We start from the raw sequence: 15,748 nt of genomic DNA, 5'->3' as shown, positions 1-15,748 counted from the left end.
CAGTGTCATGTCTATGGTAAGGAACCCTGGACGATTATCTGTTTTCTGTACCTCCCCCAGTGTTGCAAGAGCAAGCCGTCACTTGCAACTTACAGTGCCGAGGTTGGAGAAGTGGGCTGTAAAGACGGGTTTTCAATTTTCTGCGGATAAGTGTGTGTGTGTGTGTGTGTGTGTGTGTGTGTGTGTGTGTGTGTTCATTTAAATCGTTTTGTCGTATTTTTAATTTACCTGTCTTGCACATGGGGGACACCATCCTACATTTCAAACACTGAGTGTGGTTTCAAAAAAATATTCAAATGTGTGTGAAATCTTATGGGACTTAACTGCTAAGGTCATCAGTCCCTAAGCTTACACACTATTTAACCTAAATTATCCTAAGGACAAACACACACACCCATGCCCGAGGGAGGGCTCGAACCTCCACCGTGACCAGCCGCACAGTCCAGGACTGCAGCGCCCTAGACCGCTCGCCCAATCCTCCGTGACGTGTGGTTTCTGAGCCACATTTTTGAGTCGAAGTTGTCGTGATTGCCACAACTGAGAGACTTGAAAGCCAGAACCCTGAAAGCATTGAATCTCTTAAAGTCCCTCAGCCACAGGTCTTGGGGAGCGAACAGGGTGCGTGTCCTCCAGTTTTATAGGGTTTTCGCGCGTTCGCGGCTGGACTATGGGTGCACAGTGCATAGATTGCGAGGTCTTCTTATTTGAAGATCTTTGACGCTATCAACCATGAGGGGTGTCGGCTGGTCACGGGTACTCATAGGACCTGTTCGAAATGCAGCCTCTGTACTGAGGCCGAGGAACCGCCACTTACCATCCGGCGGCAGCCCCTCATGGTGCATCAGGCATATGAGATCCTGCAGCTCCATCTTCACCCGCACACCGTACTGTAGTTCGTCCACCTCACGAATGCCTTTTTCCAACGGTCCACAGGCCATAATACCGTTTGCGAGCCGCGTTCAGCGTGTGCTGCAGTCTGGAGGAAGTGAACCGTGACGAAACGTCACGGTTGGTTCTCTGCATTTGCTCCTTGTCTGTAGCGCGTTCCTTTTCAAGTTCCCGCTTCGCGCTCTGCTGTTTTCTTACTCTAGCCAGAGGGCGCTGTGGCGTTGCGGCGAACGGCTGCCTGCCGAGTTTGCGGGAGAGCGTCGGCCGGGAGGAAAAACTCTGATTGCGGACGGCTGGGAGCGTACAGGAGGCCACGCCGTTTTGTTGATGGTTTGGCGTGACTCGTGTCAGGTGTGATGCATCGTTAAAGCCATGATAGCAGCCAATGTTATTGTCTTGGTCGCATGTGGATCCAAGGGGATGAGGCTTGGTTGTCCATTGAAACTCTTGTCCTACGGATGTCATCGGACGTAAAGACGTTTCGACCATAATTTGCGTCATTTGCAAGCAACTGGGGATTCCGGCGTCTGCAGTAATTCGGCGAAGAATACTTGTTTCGTCGGCGTGTAAATGAATGAACAAGGAGCAGTTTATTTAATGTTCACCTTATGCTCGTCTTCCGCGTGGGCTGCTTACGAGTGTAAACTTGACTCTCACCTTGGTCTGTTGATTTTGAACGCATCGTCAAATACTGAATCCAAGTAGTGACTTTCAATTAATTAGCAGGATTCATTCTTTCCTCGTCAAGACGTGTGTTAAATTGCAAAGTAGAATTGTAGACCTTAACTTGCTACCTCATTTGCGTGGCATCAGTAACAGAGCCTAACCTGTTAACTAATTGAGGCTTGTGTTAAACAAAGGTATTTAGTATGTTGTTTTAAAATATTATCTGAAATGTGTCAATGATTTATGTTGCGCTAGTTTATTCTGGGGTATGAACGGAAGTGTTGAGACAACTGCTGTGTAAGGAAATCGTGCTGGTTTTGATTATTTTGTAAACTATAATTGAGAGAGAAACTAGTGTGCTTTAGTCCTGCCTTAGGTAAGGCTATATTCGGGCTGTGGTATTTGTACTGCAAGCTGCAGTATCATCCCGGGGGTTCATGTTTGTTTTGTACTCAAACTAGGTGTTTACGCTAAACATGGTTTGGGCTGGGCGTTTCGCCCCTCAGCGTTATACTTGGATTTCAGCTGGGTGTTCAGTCTATTGACTGTCCATCGTACGCCACATCGGTAATGGTCAACCTGTCATCAGTTGATTTCAGTGCTGTAGTTAGTTCTAGATTAGTAGTTGTTCCATTAGCTTCTGACCAGGGTTCATGCTCGACGCTTGTCTTTTAAGTACGCCGCTAACCTTGTTAGTTGTCAGTTAATCACCGCTCAATAGCCCAACACAGTTTGTCGGCCGTCAGAAGCCGTGTGCGTGTTATTTATTCCTTTATTCTAGTCAATCCATAAGCATGCTATTCTTAATTTTGTTACTGTAGGTAGCCATTAAGTTGCCATTTTTGGGGTGTTTAGATGCAGTGCGGCTCCTTTGAGTATAGATTTGTCAATTTCCAATTTATTATTTTTCCACCAGTTTTTAATTGTGCTTATGCGCATGTATATATAAAGGAGGAATTATATGTTTTATTACTGTTGAGCTATATTTAATGCCATATTGTAAACAAAGGAAATTTTTGGAGGTTAACTGAGGCCGTAAGGTGTTGTGGACAGTGCACTTTCCTGTTATTCACCTTAATGTTCGCCAATGTGTAAACTTCCTAATTATTTTCCCTTTAAATGGAGTGTGCCTGCATTGGTGTTATAAGTGACTGTTTCATAAGCACTTCTTTAATACTCCTACGCGCATATTTATATTTATGGGAGAACTTAAATTGTGTTCGCCTGTTGAACTTTAACTGAACCAGAGGTTTATTATTCTTCTAGCGCTATTATCTTCCAAGTGTAACACGTGACATTTTGTTGATCTGTTATCAAGTGTTAGAATAAATGCAAATTGCAATGAAGTAATGTCCTATTTGAGTTGTTCCCGTGATTTCCTATCTCTGCATACAATATTTAATCGTTTGATATAAGACTGTCTAAATTTTGACAAATAATCAGCATTGCCGGCCGAAGACTTCCGGCATAAGAAGTCAGCCTCATTCTGCCAACGGCCTTGTCAAAGAGGGCGGAGGAGCGGATAGAGGTTCAGGGCACTCTCTTGTCCTAGGGGTGGGAAATTGCCCCTAAAGGCGGAAGAATCAGCAATGATCAACGACATGAGGATGCAGAAGGCAATGGAAACCACTGCATTAAAGACACGTAACGTGTATCCACAGGACATGTGGCCTGTAATTGAAGAAGTGTCATGATGATCTCTCCATTGGCAAAAGATTCCGGAATAGTCCCCCATTCGGATCTCCGGGAGGTGGCTGCCAAGGAGGAGGTTACCATGAGAAAAAGATTGAATAATCAACGAAAGGATAACGTTCTACGAGTCGGGGCGTGGAATGTCAGACGTTTGAACGTGGTATGGAAACTAGAAAATCTGAAAAGGGAAATGCAAAGGCTCAATCTAGATATAGAAGGGGTCAGTGAAGTGAAGTGGAAGGAAGACAAGGATTTCTGGTCAGATGAGTGTCGGGTAATATCAACAGCAGCAGAAAATGGTATAACAGGTGTAGGATTCGTTATGAATAGGAAGGTAGGGCAGAGGGTGTGTTACTGTGAACAGTTCAGTGACCAGGTGGTTCTAATCAGAATCGACAGCAGACCAACACTGACAACGATAGTTCAGGTATACATGCCGACGTTGCAAGCTGAAGATGAACAGATAGAGAAAGTGTATCAGGATATTGAAAGGGTAATGCAGTATGTAAAGGGGGAAGAAAATCTAATAGTCATGGGCGACTGGAATGCAGTTGTAGGGGAAGGAGTAGAAGAAAAGGTTACAGGAGAATATGGGTTCGGGACAAGGAATGAAAGAGGAGAAAGACTAACTGAGTTCTGTAACAAGTTTCAACTAATAATAGCGAATACCTTGTTCAAGAATCACAAGGGGAGGAGGTATACTTGGAAAAGGCTGGGAGATACGGGAAGATTTCAATTAGATTACATCATGGTCAGACAGAGATTCCGAAATCAGATACTGGATTGTAAGGCGTATCCAGGAGCAGATATAGACTCAGATCACAATATAGTAGTGATGAAGAGTAGACTGAAGTTCAAGACATTACTCAGGAAGAATCAATACGCAAAGAAGTGGGATACGGAAGTAGTAAGGAATGACGAGATACGCTTGAAGTTCTCTAACGCTATAGATACAGCAATAAGGAAGAGCGCAATAGGCAGTACAGATGAAGAGGAATGGACATCTCTAAAAAGTGCCATCACAGAAGTTGGGAAGGAAAACATAGGTACAAAGAAGGTAGCTGCGAAGAAACCATGGGTAACAGAAGAAATACTTCAGTTGATTGATGAAACGAGGAAGTACAAACATGTTCCGGGAAAATCAGGAATACAGAAATACAAGTCGCTGAGGAATGAAATAAATAGGAAGTGCAGGGAAGCTAAGACGAAATGGCTGCAGGAAAAATGTGAAGACATCGAAAAAGATATGATTGTCGGAATGACAGACTCAGCATACAGGAAAGCCAAAACAACCTTTGGTGACATTAAAAGCAACGGTGGCAACATTAAGAGTGCAACGGGAATTCCACTGTTAAATGCAGAGGAGAGAGCAGATAGGTGGAAAGAATACATTGAAAGCCTCTATGAGGGTGAAGATTTGTCTGATGTGATAGAAGAAGAAACAGGAGTCGATTTAGAAGAGATAGGGGATCCAGTATTAGAATCGGAATTTAAAAGAGCTTTGGAGGACTTACGGTCAAACAAGGCAGAAGGGATAGATAACATTCCATCAGAATTTCTAAAATCATTGGGGGAAGTGGCAACAAAACTATTCACGTTGGTGTGTAGAATATATGAGTCTGGTGATATACCATCTGACTTTCGGAAAAGCATCATACACACAATTCCGAAGACGGCAAGAGCAGACAAGTGCGAGAATTATCGCATAATCAGCTTAACAGCTCATGCATCGAAGCTGCTTACAAGAATAATATACAGAAGAATGGAAAAGAAAATTGAGAATGCGCTAGGTGACGATCAGTTTGGCTTTAGGAAAAGAAAAGGGACGAGAGAGGCAATTCTGACGTTACGGCTAATAATGAAAGCAAGGCTAAAGAAAAATCAAGACACTTTCATAGGATTTGTCGACCTGGAAAAAGCGTTCGACAATATAAAATGGTGCAAGCTATTCGAGATTCTGAAAAAAGTAGGGGTAAGCTATAGGGAGAGACGGGTCATATACAGTATGTACAACAACGAAGAGGGAATAATAAGAGTGGACGATGAAGAACGAAGTGCTCGTATTAAGAAGGGTGAAGACAAGGCTGTAGCCTTTCGCCCCTACTCTTCAATCTGTACATCGAGGAAGCAATGATGGAAATAAAAGAAAGGTTCAGGAGTGGAATTAAAATACAAGGTGAAAGGATATCAATGATACGATTCGCTGATGACATTGCTATCCTGAGTGAAAGTGAAGAAGAATTAAATGATCTGCTGAACGGAATGAACAGTCTAATGAGTACACAGTATGGTTTGAGAGTAAATCGGAGAAAGACGAAGGTAATGAGCAGTAGTAGAAATGAGAACAGCGAGAAACTTAACATCAGGATTGATGGTCACGAAGTCAATGAAGTTAAGGAATTCTGCTACCTAGGCAGTAAAATAACCAATGACGGACGGAGCAAGGAGGACATCAAAAGCAGACTCGCTATGGTAAAAAAGGCATTTCTGGCCAAGAGAAGTCTACTAATATCAAATACCGGCCTTAATTTGAGGAAGAAATTTCTGAGGATGTACGTCTGGAGTACAGCATTGTATGGTAGTGAAACATGGACTGTGGGAAAACCGGAACAGAAGAGAATCTAAGCATTTGAGATATGGTGCTATAGACGAATGTTGAAAATCAGGTGGACTGATAAGGTAAGGAATGAGGAGGTTCTACGGAGAATCGGAGAGGAAAGGAATATGTGGAAAACACTGATAAGGAGAAGGGACAGGATGATAGGACATCTGCTAAGACATGAGGGAATGACTTCCGTGGTACTAGAGGAAGCTGTAGAGGGCAAAAACTGTAGAGGAAGACAAAGATTGGAATACGTCAAGCAAATAATTGAGGACGTAGGTTGCAAGTGCTACTCTGAGATGAAGAGGTTAGCACAGGAAAGGAATTCGTGGCGGGCCGCATCAAACCAGTCAGTAGACGGATGAACAAAAAAAAAAAAAAAAAAAATGATTCTACTTATCAGCATGGCATTGCACCCTCTTCGACTCGGAAGCCGGCTGTAAATCGGTTGACTCCTCTCCGCAAGCAAGCAGGCTCATAAACACTGTAACTGGTCACTCATGTCCACGATGCTGCCACTGGAACGCAGTTGACGTCCAAACCCACCACACGCAAGTTTTATCGGGTACAGATATGGGGTCTTTCTGGCCACGAGTCTTCCTCAAAACCACATAGACATTTCATAGAGATACGTGTCGCGCGTGCAAGAGCATTCTGGATTTGTAAACCAGCACCATGGTACTGTGCTATAAGAAGTAACGGATAAAGACGCACATCACCATGACGTACCGTTTTCCTGTCACAATTCCCTCAGTAAGTACCAGCTGTGAACTGAACTCACACCCGATAGTACATCACACGACGATGTCTGATAGCACATGGTCAGTTATAGTAAATGGCCTTTTACATTTCACGAGACACGTTCAATAAGTAATGCAAGACATTTTCATCTGAAATTAGGTTAGTTTTATGCAGGGTCCCAATACACCCTACTATTCCCCACTCTTTTGGCCACAAAACCCTATTTTTCAACATAATCTCCGTTCAATGCGACGGCCTTACGACATCTCGGAGAGACTCTACGCTCGCATGCTACCACGCTATTGGTCGAATTCTGAGCCAACTTCTTCGTGCATCAACTACGTACTGCTTTCTTCGAAGTGCATTCTACATTGTATTTGTTGTTGTTGTTGTGGTCTTCAGTCCTGAGTGTGGTTTGATGCAGCTCTCCATGCTACCCTATCCTGTGCAAGCTTTTTTATCTACCAGTTCTTACTGCAACCTACATCCTTCTGAATCTGCTTAGTGTATTCATCTCCTGGTCTCCCTCTACGATTTTTGCCCTCCGCGATGCCCTCAAATGCTAAATTTGTGACCCCTTGATGCCTCTGCACTCTGCTTCTGTTTTTAATTCGATGTCCTCAGACATTTTTATGAGCACCACAACTATGTGCTGTCTTTACGGATGGGTATAAGCACGGCTACTCCGCTGGTTGGTCCGTCATTTTTCTGGATCTTGTCCTCAAGAATTTACTGTCTTTGATGCAGAATTATATGCAATCTTTAGGTCACTGGTGCAGATGATACGACCTTCCTGTGCTAAATTCTTCTCTGAGCGCGCTTTACTCTCTCCAGCAGACAAAGTCATCCAGGATGCCCTCCTCCAACTCCAACGACGGCAAAAAGAGGATTGTGTCTGCTGGGTACCTGGGCATATGGGAACTCCGAGGAGCGAAAGGGCGGTCCGAGGAAAACGAGTGGCTGGAAGAGACCAACATCAAGCTCCATGTCGTAAAGGCCACAACTCGACCGTGGCGAACTTCCTTCCAGCCACATCGACGGGCGAACTCCTTCTTAGCCGTCCGCATAGGCCTCGACCCCATCACACATTGACTCTTACTCAGGCGATAGGACCTCCCAATGTGTGGTGTTTGTTGGGTGCAGATCACTGCGCTCCACATTTTATTGGACTGCGTTTTATTTGCCTACGAGCGGACTGCGGGCGATTTGCAGACGAATCTTCCCTCTCTTTTAAGCAGTCTTCAAAGGAATGTGTTCAACTCCTACATTTTTTTGAATTGTCCAACATTTTTAACAAGATTTTAGGATGATGTTTTTAATGTGTCAATAGAGTGACTGGCTTACCCGAATGTTTTTGTAAGTGGTCAGGGAGTCACATTTTTATTGTGCTTCTCTTTTAGTTCTTCTGTGCTTTGTTTTCTCTATGTTTTGATTTCACGTATAACTATTTTCCCTTATAATTGGTTCTAGTGGATGTGTGAGAGAGCGTCTGTGTGGTCTTTCGAGTGCATGAGTCTAAAACAGTTTTAGTTCATCTCCAGATTCGTTCGTTTTCATAACCGTAACGGCGCTGATGACCTAGCGGTTAGGCATCCATAAGATCCAAACACACTCACCACACTCACACACACACACACACACACACACACACACACACACACACACACCACGTTTTTCTTTACTACATACTCTGTTAGCAACGAGGGAAAAATCTCTTGTTTATAAAACGTGTAGAAAGGAGCCCTACACAGTGTTAGTTGATTGTGTACCACGTTCATAAGCAATTCTGTTTCCTATTGTATTATAATATGTTGAAACATAATATGTAAGGGATATTTACTGATGATGCTTCAATAAAAACAAGTCTGGTGTAACTCTCTTAAGAATATCAGTACGGTTAAGGCTGGAGAAAGAAAAATAAGTCCCACGTTGCTATTGTGGTCTTTGGTCCGATGCAATTCTTCGCGCTGCACTACAGTGTGCAAGTCTGTTCACCTCTCTGTAGCTACCACAACCTACACCCACTCGAAAGTGCTAACTGTCATCAAACAGTCTCCCTCTTCTTCTTTGAACTTTTTATCCTTCACGTCTCACTTTCCTATAAGGCTACACTCCAGACAAAATACTTTAAGAAAGATTTCGTAACATTTAAATTTAAGTTAGATAGTAACAAATTCCTTTTTTTTTTCAGAAATTCTTGTCTTCCAAGTCTACATTTAATAGCCTCTCTCCTTTGGATGTCATCATTATTTTGCAGCCCAAGTAGCGAACCCCATCTACCAATTTCAATAGACTCTAAGAGAAAAAAAAGGTACATCCCCTCTGCCCTCGATCCATGTACTGATTCAGTGGGAAGAATGTCATAACGCCGTTGCATCTCCTCCAGAGGTGACCTGGAACACAATTGGTCCTTGATATTCTGGATATTGGCACCAGCATGGTGTTGAAGTGCGAGATGCTGCAGCACACTTTCTGTCGCGGACAGATCGGGGATCTGCCCAGCCACAGGAGTACTCGGACATCATGCAGACTGTTCTTGGAGGCACATGCGATGTGTGGACGAGCACTGACCTGTTGAAAAATGGCACCTCGGTATTGTCGCGTGTGCTCTACCACATGAGGGAGCAGGATGCCCATGACGCGCCGTTTTGCCGTCACAGTTCTCGCAGTCACTCTAAGCCTCGAACTGAAGTCATACCCGATGATTCTGCACACCTTGATGCCAGGAGTAACACCGCTGCGCCTCCCCAAAAAGCTGGAATAATCGGACTTCTGCGCAGGCCGCCAATATGCTCGCCGATGATAGTCATTCTGGGTACTTCAGAACAGCGATTCATAGGTGAACACAATGCAGTTCCAATCATCACGCGTTTACACTTCTTGGTCATGGCATCACTCCAAACGAAGAGGTTTGTGCTGTACTGTTGACGCCAGTCTGTGCATGGGAGCCGTCCGCGGTAGTCGACGAGAGGTTCTAGGCGCTTCAGTTCCGAATCCTGCCTCGGGCATGGACGTGTGTGATGTCCTTAGTTAGGTTTAAGTACTTCTAAGTTCTAGGTGATTGATGACCTCAGATGTTAAGTCCCATAGTGCTCAGAGCCATTTGAACCATTTTATGCATGGGACGGTCATTTCCTCGTTGAGCTGCTGCTAGTCTCCAGAACTTTGCACTGAGTCCATTAAATGGTTCAGGTTGCGTGCGTCACGTTCCGATGCAGTCCGCCATCGGGCCATTACCTCATTTGAATGCCCCAAAAATCTGGATACTGCACGATTCCGGTAACCAGCCAAATGCAGACAAACGATGAGGCCCCTTTCAAACACTGTCAGGTGCTGATAACTCTGTCTCACTCAAGAATACGACGCCTCAATGAACAGTTCACACTCATTATGTAGCCTGCCACATGTGATGACAATACTAAAAACGGACAACATTAATGTAATCTCGCTCCCATTCTACATCTCTAAGTTTATTTTAATTCTAATCGTTTACATTCCGCCGTAGATGTGTAAATGTAAGAAGTTGCAAGTATATCCGATCATGTCTTGTGCATCCTTTTCTTTTTTTATCAGGCAGTGTAGTGTTGTTTCATCACTCACATCATGTGACTTGGCACTGCAGCACTGTCGGCGTAAGAAAGAGGAAACCAGCATGACTCTCAGAGGGAAACATTTACATAAAGGGGCAGAGGTGGATATCACCCGGCCGTTCGTGAATTCTCCATCCTTGGCAGACGAGGCCAGCAACACGAAGGCCATATCTGAGCAATCACCTGCAACAGTCTACACTATCAACAGTACTGCCCAGAAATGCTGCCGTCAATTGTAGCCACTTTGCGGCAACATTGGTGACAACCATACTGCGAGCACACGTTTGTGGTCCATGTGAACGCAGCTTAACACGTACCTGTCAATGTGGAGGGACAGCCGCGTCCGTGTTACGTTGGTCGAGCTTCAGAGGTATGTAGCGTGCTCTGGCTACCTGCTCACCAAAACGTGTAAGAATATGAGCGCGTGGACCTCTTCCCGAAGCACGCAGCGCAGAGAGGGCTCTTTCTTATACCTGATCTCGATGCACCCATCTCCGTCTCAGAACTGAACGGGAGTATTTGACGTGTTAAAAGAATAATGGGGAAAAACACAGTCGCTTGATATCGCAATTAGTAGCCTCTCCTCTACCGGCCCCGTCCTCCCTATCATATCGTGCTTTACAGGTTGTGCATGCGGTTCACGATACCTGACGTCCGTCGGAAGTCACTCTCCAGTTACTCCCATAAGAGGGTCTGCAGCTTTTTTGTACAACTCAACATCAGAAGGGAAGTGAAATGACAATTGGCTTTATCCGAGTGTTATTGAGAGCAGAAGGGAACTTTATCCAAGAGATTACAACAACGCTATAGCAGAATGACACTTAGTTCCTTTTTGGCTTAAGGACAGCCACGAGGGTGATGCAGCCGTCAGTGGTAACACGTCCACTCTCAGCCAGAGATTTAGTAACATAGAGAATAGAGAGTAATAAAGAGCAAGGCCTTCCACAGCTTTTACAGAAACCCATCTGCTGTTATAAAAATCTGAAGGGCATCAAAGAGAAACAGTAGTTGAAAACTAAATGAGAGAGGGTTTCAGGCCCTCTCTGATATTATTCAGTCTGTAAACTGACAAGCAGTAAAGGAAGCCAAAGAATAATTCTGAAAGGCAATTAAAGATCATGGAGAAGAAATAAAATGTTTAAGATTTGGTGATGACTTTGCAGTTTGAGTCGAGCTGTCAAAGGATTTGTAAGTGTTGTTTAAGGGAATGTATAGTATCTTACAGAATTTCTAAGACGAACACCAACAAAAGTAAAACAAGAGTAATGGTAATCAAAATATCCACGGGTGTACTGGTGGTCTAAAGTGTCCAACGGGCACAATATTTCGGCGATCACACATGTCGCCATCATCAGGTGAACTGACGGACTGAGCTCCTGTGAATGTGCCGGCACGGAGATCCGTACGCTATGGCTGCTCAGGGGGAACTGGGTTCGGTCGCGGCGGCGGCAGATTTAAATACCCTCCGCCCGCGGCGCGCTCCCTCCGCTGTCCGCGCCCCACGCCACGGTCGCGCGGTGGAACAGATTGCGACGGCGTCTGAGATGACGTCGGTGTGATGGCTCTGTCCGCCGTGGTCGTCACAACTGTACGTTTGCTCGATTTACTCTTGATTAACCCAATCGCTGGTTCCCAAGCCTTCCTAAGATTAAAGCCACAGTCACGGTTTATGAGGTCGTCATTGATGCGAATTTCGATGGCATCTCTAACAACGCTGTCCCAGTATCTCGATGTCTGTACCAGAATCCTCGTGCGTTCGTACTCCATAGCGTGATTTTCCGACAAACAATGTTCAGCGACCGCCGACTTGCTCGGATACATCAGTCGAGTGTGCCTCTGGTGTTCACGGCATCGCTCCTCGACGGTACGCATCGTCTGACCAATATACGACTTGCCACATTGACACGGAATCTGGTACACGCCGGCCTTCCTCATCTTTAGCGCTCTCCGCCAGTGCACGAGTTTTATTCGGAGGACAAAACACAGTTCCGACCCGGTGTTTCTTCAAAATGCGGCCGATTTTCCCCGAGAGTGCGCCTGTATATGGAATAAACGCAGTGCCTACCTCCTCCCTCGAGATTTCACCCATCTCCACAGATTGTGCTGTAGTGGTTGGGCGGAGAGCACGTTGAATCTGCCACTTTGAGTACCCGTTTTTTCCGAAATACAGTTCCACGGCGGACAGAGCCATCACACCGACGTCATCTCAGACGCCGTCGCAATCTGCTCCACCGCGCGACCGTGCCGCGGGGCGCGGACGGCGGAGTGAGCGCGCCGCGGGCGGAGCGTATTTAAATGGGCCGCCGCCGCGACCGAACCCCACACAGGCAGTTATATGGGCTGCCCCAAAATTAAGTCTTTCAAGGCAAGCCAGAAACGGTTTGCAGGGACATCGGCGGCGGCCCGCCCGGGCACCAGTTACTCTGGTGCGCTGGTCGGGTCGGCGTCGCGGGCCCACCCCCCCCTTGCGTCTCGTTCCCGTCCCGCCCCTCTGGGCTCCTACCCACCCCCGCTCCTCTCCCTCCCCATCCAACCCCCTCCAACAGCCTTCCCTCCCCTCCCCACCCAGCAGGTGTCAAGCACTGCTTCCCCCTCCTCCCAGCGGGTGTCACGCTCCGCTGTTCCCTCCCCATCCCCCCGGCAGGCGTTAAGCACTGCCTCTCCCTCTCCCATCCCGGTACACTCTCAGCAGCACCCTCTCCCCACCCCCTCCTCTGTTCCCACCCCCCTTGGTGACCTCATCGCCACTGTTGTTGAGGCACTGACCTCAGCCATCTCCGCCACCTTCACCTCCAATCCCTCCCACACCAACTTGCCACCGCCCTCTCCCAATCCATGTCCCCCATCGCCCCTCCCGCTCCCATTCCGACCAGTCATGGCTGTTAGACATCACGGATTGACAGCCATGATCTGGAATGCCAACGGTCTCCCCAAACAACAGGGCGAGTTCCGACAGTTCCTCCTGGATGAGAGGGTTGATGTTTGCCTTGTTGCTGAGACACACCTCAAACCCGGTGTTTTTGTCCGTGTAGCAAACTACTCCTGCTACCGGACAGACAGGCCCACCGCCTATGGTGGCACGGCGGTGTACGTGCGTAATTCCCTCCGCCACCACCCTATTCCCCTCCCCCCACTTCACACTGTGGAAGCCACTGGCATTGTCGTCCACACGGTGAGGGGTCCCATCACGTTCGTGGCTCTCTACAGGCCACCACGAGGCCTTCTCGAAACACCGGACTATGAAGCATTGCTGTCGCTCGGCAACGACGTCTTCGTTGGCGGTGACTTCAATGCCAAACATGCTGCCTGGAACAGTAGGTTAACCAACACATCAGGTCGTCGACTCCTCCGGGTCGCAGAGCGGCATCATGCCCGCACCATCGGCCCGCACGACCCCACCATTTACCCTTCTGGTGGACGTGCCCCAGATGTCCTAGACATCGAAGTGGTGAAAGGTCTACCCCACCCCATCACTGCAGCCACCCGCATCGCTCTAGCCTCCGATCACCGACCGGTCATCTGTTCCATCAATCTCGCTGGAACCTCGACCGTGCCGAGGGAGGGCCTAGACATCCGCGGTATTGACTGGCAGTCCTACCAGAGACGGGTCGAAGCAGCCCTACCCACACTACCTGCTGCCAATCACACGGACGCAGATCGTACCCTCATCCACCTCACCACCATTGTACTAGATGCTGCAATGGCAGCGACCCCTCCCCGTCCGCACCGGCCCCCGGATCATCTGCGTCCGCTCCCCCCCCACATCCTTGCTCTCATCACAGAGAAAAACCGGACCACCCGTGAATGGCAGCTCACTCGGAATCCGGCAACCAAGCGCCTCATCAATAGATTACAGCGCCAAATCAAGGCGGCGGTGCAAGACCACCGCAATCAGGCTTGGGAGAACAAAATCTCTGCCATTGACCTGCGTGACCCGTCTGCTTGGCGGCTCACAAAAAGCCTTCTGAGACGAGGGCAACGGATCCCCCCCTTACAGGTCGGCAATGACTTTGTGTCCGAACCAGACGCCAAGTCTAACGCCTTGGCTGATGTCTTCGCGCGCAACTTCATCCCGGTCAATGACCCCATTGACCCCGACCATATTCGCCTGGTCACGGCACGCCTCCCTCAATTCCTTGCCGTCCAGGACCCTGAGGATGAAATCACCCCCATTAACGAAGAGGAGGTTGCACTGCAATTGCGGTACCTCAAATCCAAGAAAGCTGGCGGCCCCGATAAGCTGACGAATGCCCTCCTCAAGCAATTACCCCCAGCTTCTATTCCCATCCTGACGGCCACATTCAACAACATCCTCACAACCAGGCAATATCCCTCTGCCTGGAAACACGCTGAAGTGGTCGCCATACCCAAGGCTGGGAAGGATCTTCGTTCCCCTGCCAGCTACCGCCCCATCAGCCTCTTGCCCGCCATCTCCAAGGTGTTCGAGAGGCTGTACCTTAAACGACTCCTCATCCACATTGCCCGAGAACGAGTCCTCCCTGATGAGCAGTTTGGCTTCAGGCAGGGCCACGCCACCACTCACCAACTCCTGCGCCTTGTAGAAGAGGCACTGGACGCCATTGAACGTAGGGAGTACTTCGGGGCCATACTCCTCGACGTGTCCAGGGCGTTTGACTCGGTCTGGCACGAAGGGCTGCTCTACAAATTATTTTCCCTTGGCTTCCCAGTGTCCCATGTACGGCTCATAGCCACGTACCTGGAAGGTCGCACCTTCCATGTTAGGATCCCTGACGAGAAATCCACGCGACGACGCATCAGGGCAGGAGTACCACAGGGCAGCGTACTTGGGCCGCTACTCTACTCCCTCTTCACAGCTGATCTGCCCTCTGCGCCGAGGGTACATTTAGCTCTCTACGCAGATGACACTGCACTCTTCTCTCGTTCTCGGAGTGCGGCAGTTCTTCAACAACGGCTCCAGGGGGCTACAGATTCCCTAACCGACTGGGCTAGGACCTGGCGTCTGGCATTTAATCCCTCCAAAACCCAAGCCCTTATCATCTGCCCACGCCGTATTCCCATTCGGCTCCCTCAGGTGGCGGTCCTTGGTACCCCAGTCCCCTGGACTCGTACTGCTAAGTACTTGGGTGTTACCCTGGACCAACGCCTAACCTGGCGCCCCCACATCGACGAGGTGCGTCGTAAGGCAATGGGGCGGCTATGCCTGCTCTACCCTCTCATCAACCCAACCTCTTCCCTCCCCACGCTCCTTGCTGTTAGACTGTACACCTCCCTTGTTCGCCCCATCCTTGAATACGCGGTGATGGTGTGGGGCAATGCTGCCCCCACCCACCTCCGCCGACTCCAAACCGTCCAGAACCGGGCTCTCTGGCGTGCCCTCCGCCTCCCCTTCGACTTCCCAACCCGCGAGCTCCACCTCCTGGCTGAAGTGCCGCTCCTTCGTACCCGCATCCTCTCCGCCGCCCACTCCTTTTACCACAACACTCGTCACTCTCCTAATCCCTTAATCCTTTCCCTGGGCACCCGTGTTCACCGACTAGCCACCACTCGATGGCCCGACCTTTTATTTCGCCCCCCATGACTTCGCCTG

General features: G+C 48.1%; 1 protein-coding gene across 1 annotated transcript in view; it reads right to left on the bottom strand.

The window, feature by feature from the left end:
- The window catches only part of LOC124616652 (UDP-glucosyltransferase 2-like), a 98,839-nt gene extending 85,783 nt beyond the window's left edge, over nt 1–13,056 (bottom strand). Inside the window, exon 1 of the mRNA XM_047144981.1 lies at nt 12,946–13,056. Coding sequence (XP_047000937.1) covers nt 12,946–13,056 — 111 coding nt within the window. The remainder of the gene's footprint in view (nt 1–12,945) is intronic.
- Between the last annotated feature and the right edge of the window lie 2,692 nt (nt 13,057–15,748).

This window comes from Schistocerca americana, chromosome 5 (assembly GCF_021461395.2).
Source record: "Schistocerca americana isolate TAMUIC-IGC-003095 chromosome 5, iqSchAmer2.1, whole genome shotgun sequence".
Taxonomy (NCBI): Eukaryota; Metazoa; Arthropoda; class Insecta; order Orthoptera; family Acrididae; genus Schistocerca; species Schistocerca americana.
Note: the sequence above shows the minus strand (reverse complement) of the source record. Positions and strands in the feature narration are given on the sequence as shown.